This window comes from Balaenoptera ricei, chromosome 7, assembly GCF_028023285.1.
Source record: "Balaenoptera ricei isolate mBalRic1 chromosome 7, mBalRic1.hap2, whole genome shotgun sequence".
NCBI lineage: Eukaryota > Metazoa > Chordata > Mammalia > Artiodactyla > Balaenopteridae > Balaenoptera > Balaenoptera ricei.
In genome coordinates, this window is record NC_082645.1 from 82,807,879 (window position 1) to 82,827,594 (window position 19,716).

The 19,716-nt window shown below is 38.2% G+C and overlaps 1 protein-coding gene across 1 annotated transcript in view; it reads left to right on the forward strand.

Annotated features, from left to right (window-relative positions):
* Positions 1-15,085: 15,085 nt before the first annotated feature.
* CCDC150 (coiled-coil domain containing 150) overlaps positions 15,086-19,716 on the forward strand; it is a 117,133-nt gene continuing 112,502 nt past the window's right edge. The window contains exon 1 of the mRNA XM_059927316.1: positions 15,086-15,235. Coding sequence (XP_059783299.1) covers positions 15,224-15,235 — 12 coding nt within the window. The 5' untranslated portion in view covers positions 15,086-15,223. The remainder of the gene's footprint in view (positions 15,236-19,716) is intronic.

A 19,716-nucleotide genomic window follows, 5' to 3' on the forward strand; every position in this document is an offset into this window, starting at 1 on the left:
AGAGAGAGGGAGGAGTTGGGCCCTAGCCTTGCTAATAATAATTTAAGTCAATGGATCCATTTTCTGGCTGAGCTAACTGTATTAGTTTCCTATTGCTGCCATAACAAATTGCTACAAATTTAGTGGCTTAAAACAATATAATTTATTACCTTACAGTTCTGGAGGGCAGAAATCCAAAATCAGTCTCACTGGGCTAAAGTCAAGTTATTGACAGGACTTATTCCTTCTGGAGACTCTAGAGGAGAATCTGGTTCCTTGTTTTTTCCAGATTTTAGAGGCTACCTGAATGCTTTGGCTCATGGCTCTTTCCTCCATCTTCAAAGCTCTCTCTCTCTCTCTGACCCCTGCTTCCATTAGGTCATCTTCTTCTATAATTCTGACATTCCTGCCTTCCTCCTTCCCTTATAAAGTCCCTTGTGATTACTTGGACGCAGAAAATCCAGGAGAATCTCTCCATGACAAGATCTTCATCTGTGAAGTCCATTTTGCCATGCAAGGTAACATACCCACAGGTGCTGGGGATTAGGATGTGGACATCTTTGGGGGGCCATTGGTCTTTCTACCACACTAAATCCCCCCTGGACTTGTAAAAAATTATTTTCTTCTTCTCTTCCTCTTGTAACTTGCAAATAAGAGTCCTGGCCTCACTGACTGACCACAAACTCCTCATATTAAATCTTACAGAATAAATAGTTTGAGTCCACTTGGATTTATCATGGTCTGTAAACCTCTTCACCCAGGTCAATGAGGATTCATCATAGGAATTCATTCACCTGTTACATTCTAGTATAAATTCTCAGGATTCATGAGGATTGATGGTCTTGGGTAAATCAAACATGATATTGCCTTTTGCATATTCTGAATCCCAAGAAGTCCAAAATTTTAGAGCAAAATTATTACCAAATAGTGCTATATGGATTATTAAGATATTGCTTAGGATGTGTTTATGCCCTGGAAATCTCAACCCCTTAATTCCATGCAGGACCTAAAACCTTATACAAATATAAACCATGGACAGTACATGAATAGCAACTACCTGGGGACTTCAGGGAGAAAAATAACAGGTGGACCATGGAGAGGACTCAAAACTTGAAGAATGGCCTGTGCAGGGGTTAAATTCTCTTTTTTTTCCTTTTTTTCTTTTTCTCTTTTATCTGCTGGTGTTAACCTAAGGAAAACTCCAGTTGTGTGTAACTGTGCAGTACCATGGGCAACTATATAACTCTGAGAGAAATACCATCTTTCTAGCCAGAAGACTGGGAAAAGGGGCCCTAAAAAGTTGGAGAAAATGATGGAAATATCAGAGAGGAGAGAGCTAAAGGAGATCCTTTGGTTCTGTGTATGAACCAACATAAGTCACGAGCTCACCACCGAGCTGTACACACACAGAATAGATGTAAAGTAGCATAGAAAAGCCTTTGAAAATTGAAATGCTATTGGAGCCACTCCCACAGAAGTTGAGACAGAGCTTAAAGTGTGAACCTAACTAGGTTGATTTCTGTTAAATCAAAATGTAATCAACATTCTAAAGTCCAGAGGACTTTAACAGGTCCCAGAGTCTCACTATATATTATTCAAAATGTCCAGAATACAATCCAAAATTGCTCAACATACAAAAAACTAGGAACATGTGGCCAATTCTTAACGGAAAAGACACTCAACAGATGCAAAGCCTGAGATAACCCAGATCAGGTGCAAACTTTTTATGTAAACAGCCAAATGGAAGGAATATTTTTGGTTATTTGGGCCATATGGTCTGTGTCACAACAACTCAGCTCTGTCATTGTAGTACAAAAGCAGTCACATACAATATGTAGATGAATAAGCATGGCTGTGTTCCAATAAATTTGTATTAATGGAAAGTGAAATTTTAATTTCATGTAATTTTCACATCACAAAATATTAGCCTTTTTTTGATTTTTTCCCCAACCATTTAAAAGTTTAGCTTTGGTTAAAACTGTAGTGTGAAAACAATTCTTTGCTCATGAACCAAACAATACCAGACAGTAGGTTGGATTTGGTTTACAGGCTTTAGCTTGTTGGCTCTTGATACAGATGGTGGAAACATCAGACAAAGATTCTAAAGTAATTTTAACAATACACCATGAGGTAAAGGTAAACACTTGAAATGGATGAAAAGATAGAGATCTTCTCAACTAAGAAATAGAAACTATAGTAATAATAAAAAAGAACCAAATGGGAATTTTAAAACAGAAAAGCTACATATCTGAAATAAATGTCAAGAAACTCAGAAAATCCTTAAATAAGGAATTCTCTGCTCTACCGAGAGACCCAACAGGATCAAAATGTATCACGTAATTCTAAGGGTGATTATGTGGAATGAAACAAATCATATTTCTGAAGCAGAATGAAGTTTTGTAGGGGCAGGATCCAAGACCTAAATCTTCTAGGTATTAGAATTATTTTATTCTTATGTATACTGGGGAAAGGGAATGGAAAATGAGTCATCAACTAAAAAATACCTGGAAGATAGAAACATTTTTGTCATTTTCTTTTAGTATTTTTTGTCTTATCTTTATCAGGTTTTTTATTACAAAAGAAATACATATTTATAAATAATTTTTTGTAATAATACAAAAGTACATAAAGCATAAAGTGGAAGGAATTTATCGCTCATCTCCCAATTCCAATCCTGAAGATAAATACTAACGGTTTGGGCTTACCTGGTGGCGCAGTGGTTGAGAATCTGCCTGCTAATGCAGGGGACACGGGTTCGAGCCCCGGTCTGGGAAGATCCCACATGCCGCGGAGCAACTAGGCCCGTGAGCCACAACTACTGAGCCTGCGCTGTCTGGAGCCTGTGCTCCGCAACAAGAGAGGCCGCGATAGTGAGAGGCTCGCGCACCGTGATGAAGAGTGGCCCCCGCTCCCCACAACTAGAGAAAGCCCTCGCACAGAAACGAAGACCCAACACAGCCAATAGTAAATAAATAAATTAATTAATTAAAAAAAATACTAACGGTTTGTGTATCTATTCAAGCTCTTTATTGTCCATGTAAAATAAATACATGTATTCAAAGGTTTTTCTTTTAAATGAAAATAGGATCATATGCATATCTCACAATTTGTCCTTTTCATTCAGTAATGTATTGTGTACATTTTCCATTTTAGAACATTCAGATTCACTCATTCTTTCTGATGGCTGTTTAGTATGAATACACTGTATTTAGTTAACCACTTTCCTATTGATTATGGTAGAGTAAATTGTGGATTCCAATTCTTCACTCTTCTATAGTACATTGAACATCCTTACGATGGCTTTCTGGTGGTCTTGGTATAATTTCCCATGTCTTGACTTCGGGCCTGGCTGTGTTACTTGCTTTGACCATTAGGATATTATCAGATGTGACACAAGCAGAGGCTTGAAATGTGCTTGTGCAATTTGGCTTGCCCTCTTGTTCTTCCATCATTCCCAAGAAGAGTATGCCCCAGCTAGTCACTGCCCCCTTTTGCCTGGGCCCCAGAAGGGGACACATGGAGCAGAGTTTTCCCAGCCAACTTGTAGACATCACGAGTGTGAAAATAAATGCTTGGCTTTATGACACTGAGTTTTAGAATGGCTGTGTTTGATGGTATTACTGTGGTGATAGCATTTTTATAGGATAGTCATTTATGTTTATTCCAATTTTTATTAAAAATTTACAATTAATATCTAGCACTTTACACATACCTCACAACTTTCAGCCTGATAAATTCCCAGAAGTATAATTGCTAGGTCAAATCTTAGTATTTTTGATACTAAATAATGCTGATGGTGATAAATATTAATATTTGTTGAACATTTTCTACATTCCAGACTCCAAGACTGTCATATGTGCCAAAAACTGTAAAGGGTCTCAGATTTTACCCTACTTTCAAGCTAACAAGTTATCCTGTCACAGTTCCATGGATGCTGACAGAGACACGAGACTCCTGGGTAAGAGACAAAGGACTTTGTTACTCAGGACACAGCAAACAGCATAAGGATCAGCATGTTTGCATTAGTTCCCTTTTCCTCAAATTACCAGAGGGGCCTCATTGCATATGAAGTGGATGGTGTTACAGGAGGGGATCCCTGAGCTTAGGGAATCCAAATCTTTTATAATGGACAGTAAGCAAGCCTTCCCTTTGCTCCAGAGGCAGACTCTATCTCTATTTTCCCTCTAAAAATATTCTTGAAAAGAGAGTCCAGAGAAAGGGCAATCAGTGCCTTTCCTCACAAGTCACAGAGAAATGTGAGAGACCTATAGACAATTGTCTCCTGGTGGTGTTATTAACTTACTTAATCCTCTCTACTTTACAAATATGGAAACTAAAGTACGGAGAGTCTAGTAACTTTCCCAAGATCATACAGCTAAAGAGTCAGGCATATTGGTTATTATTTCTAGAACAAAGATAGATTTCTGTTTAAGAAAAATCTTTAATACTGTAATTCTAGAATAAGGAATATATGAACTCAGTTTCTTCATTATCATATTAAATAGTAGTCCTTTTGACTTTATTAAGCTGTTGAGTTTATATAAGGCAAAATATTATATCTTCATAGCACTGTATCTAGAGAGAATGTTTTCCACGAACAGTTATTTTAAGAAGCCAGGACGCTTTCCAGGAAGAGAATACACGGGGGTAGAAAATGAAACCAGCCAAGTTGTCAAAGGTTTCAAGAGACAGTATGCACTTCAGAGCTAATGTAGAAGCTTGATTTTATCATCAGTATGTTTGACTGAATTTACTATCTTTGTGGGTTTTCAGTACTGATTGTTATGGAGGAAACAAAGAAGAAAGCAATGTGAATATGGATTTTTCTATTTGTTGAGTGCCAGAGGAGAAACAGTTCTACTTTGTCATATAATCTTATTAAATAATGTTTTATAAAGATTTAACCTTTTACCATTTGATCATTGTTTCACCAAGATATCCAAGTGATACCTTGATCTCGATTTGAATGTTTTTAGTGGAATACATATATTTATATTCTGTAGGGATTATCACTATTGTAACAAGGTCCAAATATAATTATGAGAGGTCTATAAAGGGATCATAGAACCTTAGCAATAATGGAACAGATTCTGAGAAATAAGATCTATAAATTGGCTGTTTAGAATTCAATGTCTGGGTAAAATATTATTTTGATTTCCACCTTTTTCACCCACCTGAAATTTCCTACATTTTAGATGAGACACATTCCTGTTGTAATACTGACCTGTAGCTTATTCCAGAGCCTTGAGTTTTGAAGGGCTGAGTTAATCTTTGATTATTAAAAATAGGAGCATTCTTATTATTTATAGGAACACTTATTTGAATTCATTACTTACATTTAACTTATCATCAGATCAGTTCTTTAAGAACCTTTTTTCATTCCATAAATAAAAATTTTATTCTATTCATATGATTTATTGACTCATGGAACTCAAGGATGTACTGAATATATAATAATGCAGCTAAATTTCAGAAACAACTGAACTAAGGTCCTTGCTGCAGTTATAACATTTCACCCATTGAATTCTAAACAACCACTTTATAAATTTTAGTTCTCATCAATTTTCCCATTACTGTGCAGTTTCTCTTGGCCAAAAATTATGTGGAAAAGACTCTGGCTGTGCTGGAGACATATATACAGAACAATGTATGAAAATGGAAATCTCCACAGTAACCATGGAGATGAGGCACAGGTTCTGAGGAAAAGGAACAGCGCTGAGGAAACCCTCAATGATGCCCTCTACAGGACCTCAATGATGTCCCTTTCTTTTCTCCCAATTTTCTACAGTAAGTTGCAGTTTACTCTTTCTTCATATGTAAGATGCTTCAAATAAATCAAAAAACAGGCAAAGAAAGATATAAATAATGAGAACAATATAACCAAGTCTGAGATAATAATATTCATGTCACCAAACCTGCAGGTTAGGAATACAGAGCAAACTAATCATTCAATTCTGATACATATGTTGTAGACTTTCAGAGTTGGATATATAATGATTATCCCATTTTCTCCAATGAAACTCAGGTAATCACCAATGCTAACTAATCGACTGATTCATTCATTTATTCAACAGCATACACTGAGATCTTACTTTATGCCAGGAATTATGCCAGATATTTAAAGAAGTATATTTATTTTATTTTTAAGAGGCTATACATTCAAATGATTAAAAATGAAAATAATACTAAAAGGTATACACTGTAAAGTTTTATTCCCACAGAGGTTCCCAGCTACCATTTTCCCCATCCCACATATCCTATAGGTAGGGTGACCATATACCCTGGTTTTCCTGGAACATTTCCAGTTTGTGCTTTTCGTCTTGGTTTAATTATTAATAGTGCCCCCTTTTTATTCTTGAAAATGTTCTGGTTTAAATAATAAACATGAGAGAAAAAAATCAATAAATTTGAAAACAGGAACTCAATAGAGAAAATCAATGAAACCAAAAGCTAGTTCTTTGAAAAAAAAAATCAATAAAATTGATAAACCTCTAGCCATACTGACCACGAAAACAAAGACAGAAGACAAAAATTGCCAATATTAGGAATGAAAGAGGAACTATCACAACAGATCCCATAGAGAATAAAAGGAGAATAAAAGAAGACTGCAAACAACTCTATGCCCATAAATCAACTCACATAAAAGAGACCAATTATTAAAAGACAAAAATTACTTAAACTCACTAAAAAACACTGCAATACCAAAAACAAACAAACAAACAAAAAAACCTAGTCCTATAACTATTAAAGAAACTGAATTTATAGTTCAAAACCTTTCAACAGAGAAAACTCCAGGCCCAAATGTTCACTGGCAAATTGTAAAAAACACTTAAGGAAGAAATAATATCAATTCTAAATAATCCCTTTCAGAAAATATAAGAAGAGGAAACACTTCTCATGTATTTTATACTGCTAGGATTATCCTAATATCACACCAAACACATTATAATAAACTGAAAATAAATACCAGTATCCCCCCACAAACATAGATACAAAAATCCTCAGTAAACTATTAGCAATAAGATATGGTACATATATAAATGGAATATTACTCAGCCATAAAAAAGAATGAAATAATGCCATTTGCAGCAACCTGCATGGGCCTAAAGATTATCATACTAAGTGAAGTAAGTCAGACAGAGAAAGACAAATATCATATGATATCACTTATATGTGGAATCTAAAAAGATGATACAAATGAACTTATTTACAAAACAGAAACAGACTGACAGACTTAGAAAACAAACTTATGGTTACCAAAGGGGAAAGGTTGCAGGGAGGGATAAATTAGGAGGTTGGGATTAACATATACACACTACTATATATAAAATAGATATCAATAAGGACCTACTGTATAGCACAGGGAACTCTACTCAATATTCTGTAATAACCTATATGGGAAAAGAATCTGAAAAAGAATAAATATATGTATATGTATAACTGAATCACTTTGTGTACACCTGAAAGTAACACAACATTGTAAATCAACTATAGTCCAGTATAAAATAAAAATTAAAAGAAAAACTATTAGCAAATCAAATCTAGGCATATATAACAAAAATAATACAAAATGACCAAGTCGGGCAAAACCTAGGAATACAAGGTTGGTTCAACTTTTGAAAACTCAAAGTAATTCACCAGATTACCAGACTAAAGAAGAAACAAAACAAAACAAAACATGATTATCTCAATAGCATTTGACAAAATTCAACACCTCTTCATAATAAAAACTCTCAACGAACTAGAAATGGAAGGAAAATTCCTTAACCTGATAAAGGATAACCATAAAAAACCTACAACTAATATCAAACTTAATGGGAACATGGTAAAGATAATCTCCTTTCACCACTCCTACTCAACACCACAGTGAAAGTCCTAGCCAGTGCAACAAGGTGAGAAAAATAAAGTCATTTCAGATTGTAAGGGGGGAAAATACTCTATTTACAGATGACAGAATTTTTACATAGAAAATCCCCCCAAATATAGCAAAAACAGTTCCTAAAACTAATAAGTGAATTTACCAAATTCACAGGATAAGAGATAAATACAGAAGTCAATTACATTTCTATAAACTAACTTGGATTTAAAAATTTTAAAAACAATATTTACAATAGCACCAAAAAAAAAGAAAACATAGATATAAATCAAACTATGAGTAGGATCTATATGCTGAAAACTACAAAATACTGATAAAATAAATCAAAGAAGACTTAAATAAGTAGAGAGATATATCATGTTCGTGGATTGATAGACTCAATAATATTAATCCTAAATTCTCCCCAACTTGATATACAGATTCAGCATATTCCCCATCAAAACCTTAGCAGAATTTTTTGTAGGTATCAACAAGTTGATTTTTAAATTTCTACGGAAAGGCAAAAGAATTAGAATAGCCAAAATAAAGTTGAAAAAGAAGAACAAAGTTGGAAGACTACGCTTTCTGATTTCAAGAAATACTGTAAACTACACTAACCAAAGACAGTGTTGCACTAGAAGAAAGGATGGATAATCTTTCCAACAATAGTGCTAGAATAATTGGATGTCCATACCAAAAACAAAACAACTTATACCTCATACCTTATTTTAAAAAATAACTCTAGATCATAGACCTAAAGGTAAAACACAAAATGGTACAACTTCCAGAAGAAATCATAAGAAAAAAATCTGCATGACCTAGGGTTAGGCAAGGAATTTTTAGGTATGACACCTAAAGAGCAATACATAAAAGAAAAAAAACTGGTAAGTTGGTTCTATCAAAATTAAAAACTTTTGCTCTGCAAAACACTGTTCAGAGAATGAAAAGACAAGCCACAGACTAACAGAAAATGTTGTCAAATCACATTTTGATAAAGGACTTGTATCTCAAAAAATTTACCAGGAAAAAAACACCCCATTTTTAAAATGGGAAAAAGGTATGAACAGACACGTTATTACAAAAGATACATTCATGTCAAATAAGCATATGAAAATATGTTCAACATCATTAGTCACTGAGGAGATGTGAATTAAGCCACAAGATATCACTACACACTTACTAGAATGGCTAAAGAAAAAAAAAATACTGACACTATCAAGTGTGGATAAGGATGACAAGCAACTGGGAATGCCATACATTGTTGATGTATATGCAAGATGGTAGAGCCACTGTGGAAAGCAGTTTGGCAGTGTCTTACAAATTTAAACATATACCTACTATATAATCCAGCAATCCCACTGCTAAGTGTTTAACCCAAGAGAAATGAAAATTTTATTTTTACACAAAAACTTCTATGCAAATATTTATAGAAGCTTTATTAACAACCACCCCCCACAAACTGGAAACAACTGAGATGTCCTTCAACCAGTGAATGAATAAGCAAACTGTGATATATCAATACAGTGGAATGCTAGTCAGCTATAAAAATGAATTATTGATTCATGCAACAACATGGATAAATCTTAAATGCATTTGCTAAATGAAAGAGGTCAGACCCAAAGGGTATGACTGCATTAACATGACATTTTGTAAAAGCAAAATTATGGGTATGGAAAACGTATCAGTAGTTGCCAGCGGCTGGGAAGTAGGGGGGAGGGATTGACTATTAAGGGGTAGAATGATGGAATTTTGAGGGTGAGGAAACTTCTGTATACGACTGTGGTGGGAGATAGAAAACTCTAATAATTTGTTGAAACTCATTGACCTGTACACCACAAATAGTACATTTTACCATATGGAAATTAGATAAAACCAACAAGGATTTGGACAGAACACAAGCTGGAATGCAGACTGGGACATATAAATCTAACTGTATTACAAATAAATCAAATAGCCGCCCTGAAGCAGGTGGAGAAGAAAGGAGTGACCCAAGTAACTTTGGAAAATGGTGTTTGGACTGGGTGCTATAAGGCTAAAGACAAAAAGATCTGTGCCCAAGCAACATGCTCTAGTTTTAAATGTGTTTCTTATCCGGTATGGATTAGCAATTTTTAAAACTGCTTTATATGTGTACTAGGGTTGAACAAACAAGTAGATGTATTGTGGATAATGAGAGCCAGGTTTCCCACAGTCACAGAAAGAAGTTAAAAGAAAAGGGCAAAAGTTAGAATAAACTGTGGTGCTGGATTTGAGTAGGAATATCAGTATGAACTCATGTCTTGTTTATATATCCACACATTTATATACATGTAAAACATATATATATATACAGATAGATACAGAAATATAGATATATTAATGTATATGCATGGGGTGGTATTTATACATATATTTCCTATCTCTGCCTTCTGAGAGGAACTAGAAGCAGTGATAGCCTAGCATTCAGATTTTAAATACCATTCTTTAATAAAAAGAAACAGGGTTCCTTGGAGAAGTGGTTGAATCTAGGGCTGGGCCAGGAAAATACAAGATGAGCCTGGAAATCTTGCAATAATAGAAAGTAGGGAAGTGCTTAAAGGAAAAAAAAAAAATGAGACACAGTGGCTCCTTAGTGGTCTCTGAATGGCCAAAGCTGGAACAATTTCAGCAACAAAAGAATAATGATATTGGATATAACCCAAAGAATAAAATAAATATCCATAAGCTCAAACTGATGTAAATAACTGAATAAATAAATAAATGGGAGAAAACATACAACACCTCTCTGCAAAAGAACTCCAGCTAGTAAATGAGGAAAATAGAATGCCACCATTAACACACCATAAAAGCTGTTAGCAAGAAAAACCAGCTAAATTTAGTGGGTGAAAGTTTAAGGAAAAACAGATATCCTGTTTTTGCACAGCCTTGAAGTATCTCTCCCCAAATACTTATTAGTTACAGAGAAGAACACAGTAAGATTACTGGAGAAATCTAACAGGCATCACTTTAAGCAAGAGATGAATATTAACTTAAACAGTAATAAGGCAGGCATATCATGTACCCCCGAATATGAGGCACCAAGAAGTACCCAATATCACTTCTGTGGTATTTTTCCCAAATTGCATAACCACGATCTAGTCATGAGAAATCATGACAAACCCAAATTGAGGGACATTTTACAAAATAACTGACCAGTAGTCTTCAAAGATCCTAAGGTCATGAAAGACAAAGACTGAGGAAGGAGACAGGACAAGTAAATGCAATGTACGATCCTGGATTGTATCCCGAAACAGAAAAAAGACATTAGTGGGTAAACTGATGAAATCCAAATGAAGTTTGTTGTTTCATTAACTATATCATACCAGTACTAATTTCTTAGTTTCGATCACTGTACCATGATTATATAAGATTTTAATATTAGTGGAAGCTGGGTGAAGGGTATATTGGAACTCTATGTACTGTTTTTGCAACTCTTCTGTGAATATAAAATTAACTGATAACACAAAGTTTGTAAAAAATTATCTTGGTTAGGATGGAAAATTATACAGTCTCCCTTTTACTTTTATTGGTTCCTTATGTATCCTCCCAGTGCTTATTTATACAAATATAAAATTCTTATCCCCTCTGTTTTCCCACAACACCTTGCTTTTTTCACTTAATATATATAGTGGAGACTTTCCATATAAGTACATAGATATTTTCTTTTCTTTTCCAGTTTATTATGAAAAAAAATTTAAACATACAGAAAACTGGTAAGAATTGCATAAACACTCACATACCATCACCTGTATTTCCTCATTTTCTTTTATAAACATATGGTATTCCATTGTGTGGGGTTAACTCATGTATTTCTCATCTCATAGTTAGATGCTGAAATTTCTGTCTTGACCCACTGTTGTCAGCATGGAGTAGAAAATGGATAGGAGATGGAATCAAATTGAAAAGCATGGGCTTTGAAGCCAGATAAACCCAAGTCCAAATAACCATTCTGTCACTTACTGGCTATATGGTCCTAGGCAAGTTACTTAACTTCCTCGAATCTCAGTTGCCTCATCAGTAAAATGGGAATATAACTACTACATCTTAAAGTTACAGTCAGGATCATGTGAGGCAATATACAGTCAGCCCTCCATATCCATGAGTTCCACATCCACGGATTCAACCAACCTCAGATAGAAAATATTCAAAAAAAAAATTCCAGTAAGTTCCAAAAAGCAAAACTTGAATTTGCTGCAGTGGGTAGCTATTTACATAACATTTACATTGTATTAGGTATTATAAGTAATCCAGAGATGATTTAAAGTATTAGGGAGGATGTGCATACTTTATATGCAAATACTATGCTATTTTATATAAGGGACTTGAGCATCCTTGGATTTTGGTATCCTGGTGGGTGGGGGAGTCCTGGGAACAATCCCCTGCAGATGGGGAGGGATGACTGTATATAAAACATCCAATTCAATAGATGATTCAACAGATAATATATACTGTTACTATTATTCAATCAGAAAATTTCAGAAATACCTGGCAGCTGATTTGTGTAAGCTAACTTAAAGACCACCCACGTCCCTTCCTTTTGCTGATTATGAGTCATCCTATTAAGACCAAAAGAGTACTCTTATCTTAGGAAATGTAAAACAGAGCCCAGCAACATCGCCATAACCTTGATCTTATTCTTAAGTTTGATCAGCAGAACAATGTGAAAATCTACTTGACCACACAATTTATCAATAGTTGGTAAAGCTAAATGACAGAGACCTTGTAAGAAGCGCTGTTACCCTAGACTGATTCAGCTAACAGATCTACCTTTTCAGCCCTGGGCTGACTCATCAGTTCATTAAAAAGTCAGACTCCTCCAAATTTTAATCTCTATACCCAGAGCCAATACTTTACCAAAAGGTCTGGACTGCCCACATAAGGTAAGGAACCAGTTAGTGAATTTGCCATTCTCATCCCTCCATTGTACCAACCATATATGAAAACTTTGATCTTTTTGTGTGCATTTGCATTTCTTTATCCACAGAATACATTTCCACCTCCAAGGGGAAGTGGTTGCAGGTAACTTTGCTGTCATTTGTGTAACTGCAATGTCAAATCATTCCCAGCTGTGGAAAAAAAGCAGATGCCTTTTCCTGCCTACAAATGGTATAGTCAGGAGAGTGAGACATAGCCTCTGTAGAAGCATTCAAAATTTATTCATTAATTCATTCACTAAACAAGGACTTACCAAGCCTCTACTGTCTGCCAGGCATTGTGCTTGCTGCTGAAAATTTAAAAATCAAAATAAAGAGAACAAAGGTCCTGTCCTCAAGTGGCTTACAGCCTAATCAAGGGGGAGGTAAGGCACACTGACAATTATGCTGTACAATAAATACTTTGGGGGGGAATAGAATGGCTCTACAGAAGAGGTTACATTTCCATTGAATTCACCAGACTGATGAGAGGGAGGGCGTGCCTGGCAGAGGGTGCAGAGCCTGCAAGCACAAAGACGTGCCTGTACGCTTGAATTCAAGGTTCCCTTGGGGGGCCAGGTGCAGATGAGGCTGGTAGATTAGGCTGAAGCCATTAGAAATTTGGGCTTCATACTGTTCAATGGAAAACGAAAAGTTCAAGTGGGGAACTAGTAAATGTTTTAAAGCAAAGGAATAAGATAATCAGATTTACTTTCTCAAAAGATCATTTTAGTAGCTATATGAAGGATGCTTTGGGAAGAGTGATCAGAAAACCAGTTAGAAGGCTATCATAGTAGTCATGAGAGAGGATGGTCCTCATGGAATCCCTAGGATTTCCATGGCTGAAAAGACCTTGTTTTTGAGTGGGGCCAACAAGTGTGAAACTATTTATCAACTGAAAATCAAGAGGGAAATCAGGAAAAAAAAATCAATACATTCAGGCACTTAGAATAAAAACAGACTTTTAATATAGTAAATTCTCAGGTGTCCAGAAACCCCTTCTCTAACAGATGAATTAGTTTATTGACGACTTCAGATTCTCTTCTCTAACTCTGTAATTGCCTGACTTAAGTTCTAATGTGGTTTACCAAATGGTAGACAGAGGAAAATAAATTAAAAACACTAAATTTAATCAATTTGGCTCCCTGACTGCTGTTTAATATGGAGAGTCAAGGAGAAGGTGAAAACTCTCATTACACTTAAGTGTGCAGATTATCTACGGAGTGCATACACATATCCCTCATCTTCATCCATAAATCAGAGGTCACTGCAAGAGAAAACCTGCGAGTAACTGGCTCTGTGTATTGACGCTCTAAAATACTCTTCCACTTTTCATATTAAAAGCTTTATTTGGCCCCTTCACCTGAATACCGTTTGCGGTGCTCATTTCTCCTTCACCGGATGGCCCTACAGTTTGATGAATATGCCTTACAGCTGTGGTTTGACAGTCTCTCCATCTCACGTGAGTCTCGGCTATCAGAATAAGAACAGCCAGATCAATTCAGCCGCCACTCACTAAGCAAGGGAGGACTCATCTCGGATCTGACTGCATTCATTTGAGGGCTAAAGTTATTGTCAGCTGCAACCCCAGAGAGACGAGAAGAATACATTAATTGCCCTGGTGCTGGTAAAAGGTGTTCTGTCCAGCTACCTAAAGCAAAGCCGTGTTGCCTTTTCACTGTAGAAGACTTCACGGTAAGTGTGAATTCCCAGTCTTAGAGCAAAACTCAGAAACGACTGCAGTTTTATTCTCGGTGCTCTCTCTCGTTTCGCAGCTACTTACAGTCAAACTGAGAAATACCTACTCACCTGTAGACAAAGCAAGAAATAAATTATGCTGAAGAGACAAAAAACCAGGGAGCAGACATGTGTTTTACTCTCGGTCTGGCCATGATGCACGAGGATGAAGAGGGGCTTGTTTATTTCTTCAATGAGAAGAATGTTTGAGCTCGGTATTTTTACCATTTTTTATGCTCATTAACAAAATCTTATTTTCCTGTCGTTCAGAAGTTACTTGATACTTTCATCCTTCTAAGACTAAAAACATTTTCTTCTCTTGGACTCTGACCTGCTGCAGGGTACATGTCAAATGACCCAAACGCCGCACGCTCACCGGCATGGGATGGGTAACTCCGCAAAGCGGACGCCGCAGGACCTCCGGGACGTGAGTGGGCGGAAACTACCTATCCCGGCGTGCCCCGCTTGCGAGCACAATGGAGATCTGTCGTCGTCCGGGTCATGGGGCTGCGCGTTCCGTGCGCGCCTCCGGATACCGGCCTGGGTCCCGCCCGGGGCGGAGGGCCCTCCAGGGCCGGGAAAACTGCGATTCCCGGCATGCCCTGCCACGGGTGCGCCTGCGTACGGGGACTCCCGCGCCGGGGGCGGGTAGGTTTAAAGCGCTGTCTTAGTTCCATAGAAACCAGCTCACCTGCTGCCGGACAGAGCCACAGGAGGACAGATGGACTGTGGGGTGAGGCTGCGGGACCCTGGGAGGTCCGGAGTCCGCGGGGGCGGGTCGGCGGTTCAGATAAGGTCCCAGTCATCTCTCCCTGCCGCCCTCTCCCCTAGCTGGCGGAGTTTACTCTTGCCCTCTGGAGCTCAGGACCCTGATTTATGGCGCTTCTGCGCTGGATGCCGGTGAAAACTGTTTAGGAGCGAGGTGTTTTTTTTTTTTGTTTTTTTGTTTTTTTTTTAAAGTGATGGTCAAAGTGAAGGGGATGAGATTTTTTTTATATTCTTTTAAAAATTTATTTATTTATTTTTGGCTGTGTTGGGTCTTTGTTTCTGTGCGAGGGCTTTCTCTAGTTGCGGCAAGCGGGGGCCACTCTTCATCGCGGTGCGCGGGCCTCTCACTATCGCGGGCTCTCTTGTTGCGGAGCACAGGCTCCAGACGCGCAGGCTCAGTAGTTGTGGCTCACGGGCGTAGTTGCTCTGCGGCCTGTGGGATCTTCCCAGACCAGGGCTTGAACCCGTGTCCCCTGCATTGGCAGGCAGATTCTCAACCACTGCGCCACTAGGGAAGCCCAGGAGCGAGGTTTGCATTGACCTGGCTCCAGCGGGGGAAGGATAGCCACCAGAGAGGGCCGCGCATAAGCCCCAGTCCGACTTTTCTTTATATGTTAGGTTGGCGTTATAGGTTCCCGAGAAAGCCATTTCATTAATTTTCTGGTTTTGCCACCGGTTATCTTCCCTGGCCCACTCGTTAGAATGCAGGTGTCAGGAATTTACATTCGTTCATTGCTGTTTCCCCAGCTCCTACCAATTAGGCTGGAACAAAGTTACATTTTTGTTGAACTATACCGCTGTTTGCCACCCACAATGTCCCATGTACTGTCTGGGCTCTGAAGATAGAAAATGATTAAGAATATGACCTTACTGAGGTGAAGCTCGGGTTAGTCTGGCTTGAGTGCTCCACACTGATCTTGGAGCGCCCAGGACTAGGTCCTTGAATCTTTTCTGTTCTCTGTTATCCAGTCTCCGCGGCTTTAAAAGCCATGTATATATTGACAACTTCAAAATTTATATCCCCGGTCCACCTTTCTCCCCTGACTCCAAATCTACAAGTTCAATCAGGTATTGGGCATCTTTCCTGTTTTAAATTTAACATTTCCAAAACAACTCTTGATCTCTCCCCCTGAAACTTCTTCTTCCTAATAGGCTTTCATTGTCTCAGTTAATGGCAACACCGTGCTTCCAATGCATCCTTTCTCATCTACTCTATCAACCAAACCTATCTTTAAAATATGTCTGGACTCTGACCACTTCTTACTGTTCCGTTGCTAGCACCCTGGTCCTAGCCAGCGGTATCTCCCCTGGGTTACCGTAGTAGCTTTACAACTGGTCTTCCTACTTTGCTGTTGTCTTTCTACCATCTCTGCCTGGGTACCATCTAGGCAGAGTGATCCAGTTAAAAGTTAAGGTAGATCACAACACTTCTCCACTCTAAACCCTCCAACAGCTCTGAAAGTAAAGGCAGACCTTTACAATAGCCTTTAAGGCTGTATGTAACCTGTCCTGTTATTACTCTCTGACCTTATCTCCCACTATTCTCGCCTTCACTTCGTGCTTCCCAGTCAAACTGACCTCCTTACTGTTTGTGGACCCATCAGGCCTTCTGACTTAGGGCCTTTGCACTCTCTGTTCACTCTTTCTGGACCTTTCTGTCCCATCCAGATGTCACTCCTGTACCTCCTTCACAGGTCTTTGCTTAAATATCATTTCAGTGAGGTTTCCTTTGACCATTCTGATTAAAATGGAAGCCTGCACCACAGCCTCCCTCCCATCCTCTTTCCTGCTTTTTCGCCATTGTACTTATCACCAGTGAACAAACTATATATTTTACTTATTTCCTCAACTGGAATATAAGCTCCAGGAGGGCAAGGAGTTTGTCTCTTTTGATCATTGCTGTATTCCCTGGCGTCAAGACAGTTTCTGGCTCGTAGTGGGCATTCAGGAAATGTTTATTGGACGTATGAGTAAATGAAGAAAATATTACTGACCAAATTATTTTCCAGTGGTTGTGATAAGCAACACTGAGTTCCTGGCCTGTTACTTTGGAACCGACAGCATATAGTTGTAGCTATTGCCAGATATAAGAATGGAGCCTGTGTCTACAGAAGCCAGTATTGCCTTTTCAAAGCCACCTGGCTTTTACTAGTGTATTACTTATGACATTTGTCTTATTCATGCCATGCTTTCAGTGAGGTAACCTGAGCTCTCTGGAAATACTTTCCCTAAACATGGAGACAGCACTGTATTAATTTGATAATGATATATTTATGAAAGTAATTGTGAATTAACTTTTTTAAAAATAAAAGCTTATATCTTAGTTTTTCTTTTATTATTGTTGCTATCAAGCATCAGGGATTAGGTTCAAGGCTGCATTCAATGATATTTACTCCTTTTCAAAAACAGCAAAGCACAGATATGTTCAAGCTGTAGTCTCTTTGCTGGAATATTAGCAATTAGAGCTAAGTTCTCTTCTTGTAAGAAGACTTATGGCTTCTATCCCCATAAATTATAGGTAGAGTTGAGAGTCTGTAACTTCTTAATAACATACAGAGTTATAAGTCTACTGAGCGTGGAAGTCATAGAGTTACGGACACTGGCCTCCAGGTGGCCTGCAGATTGTGTGTGGAGGCATGGTGTTTCTGTTACCCTTGCTTGGACGTGCCGGATAAGGGAGGAGAGGCCAGGGGTATGAGCAACCGCAGCGAAAATGAGAATCTCTCCTGACTTTAAACCTCAACTCAACGGATTCACTGGATCCCAAGTTCTTACTTTTCCTTTAACAGGCTCGCAGGTGCTCAGGGACTTCCTGGTGGATATTAAGGCTGTCCTGCTCTTGCTACTGGGCCACCATTGCTTCCATTTTTGTTTCTGAGGGCTCTCCTGACCTTGACATTGTTTTTCTCCCCATGTGGAGAGGGGGTAGGGAAGAATTTTCAACTAACCCTGAGACCTGTTTGTAATAAATCCTCAAAGGTTAGATTGTCTTGTTTAGTTTTTGAATCCATTTCTTTGACGACCTGAACCTCAGTGATTGACTAAGAGGATATTTCAAGGACAACACCATGTATTTCACTCAAAAGCTTTATCCTCTGCCCACCATCAGCCAGTGTCCCAGGCACCTCGATCTCTCCCTCCTGAGGATGAATTTTCTATAAACCTCCTCGCCCTCAGAGGCTGAGGGCCAAGTTTATTCTTCTTCTTTGTCTGAGAGTATTTTTCCTCTCCAGAAGCCTGAGGCGCTCCAGTATAGATCAGGTTCAGGTGGGTGTGAGTGATGATGCCAATCAAATTCTTACCTAAACATATATAGACTGACTTTCTCTTTTCTGAGAAAATGAAGCAATTTAATTTGTGTTGTTTTCCATCTTGTTTTTATGGCTGAATGCGCACACATACCCTGTAAGGTTATGTAAGCATTTTATATCTATTTTGGGTACCTTGGGGAAATAACAGCAAAACTATGCCATTTCGACAATTACGTGAAAAAATTTTAGGTGGGAATCTGCATCGTATTAAAAATATGTGGGAAATTTGTACTCCATTTTCTGTATTTTTTTCCAAAAATGAACTTTTATATTTGTGTTTAGTATTATGTATCTGACTTCTGACATAAATTAATTAGACAGTCCTTTATATTATAACCAGCTCCCTGGGCCTAACAAGTTGCCACAGAAATTGCCCTCGCCTCCCACCTCCGGCGCCGCTTGTCATTTTCTTTATCTCCTTCTTCTTCTCATTTCTCTACCAACTATTACCTGGGACTACTGTGTATTCCAGGACTGCTTTTGTTGCAAGCAACAGGAAAGTGTGACTAAACAAAAGTTTATATTTCTCACATAAGCAAAGTTTGGAGGTTACTAGTTTTATTTTAAAAAGTCAGGTTAATCTGAGCTTCTCTGGCCTTTCCCTCGTTTCTCAGATGCTGGTGATCCCCGACTCTTTGTTTACATTTAACAGTGAGGTACTGCATGGCTGACTTCAAGAGAGCCCTCACAGCTCCGGGCATCACACAGGGGAAGGAAAGGACAGGTGCCCTCATTTCTGTTCTTTTTATCAGAAAAAAAAGAAATGTCTTCCCAGAAGCTTCTTGCAAACTTCTGCCTAAAGTCTCACTGGCCAGGATATGTCACATGGATGTGCCAGCTGTAAGGGAGGGTGGAGACGTGAACTTTTCAACTTCTTTTGGAGGGAGGACAAAGGAGCCAACTGCCTGTTACAAACCCCATTAAACACCCTTTCCGTACTTTTTCTCCCAATCCGAGGCCTGGTTTATTTCTATGTTGGCAGTAGCCAGACAGCAGGTGACAGAAAATGGAATGGAGGGTAAACCCATCTGGTGTTTCTTCACTGTTACCTCTCTATTTTCTTCCCACCCCACACTATTGGTGGTTCCCCCAACCCTAGCCCTGGTTTCATGGCAGTAGAACCAGCCCTAAGGTT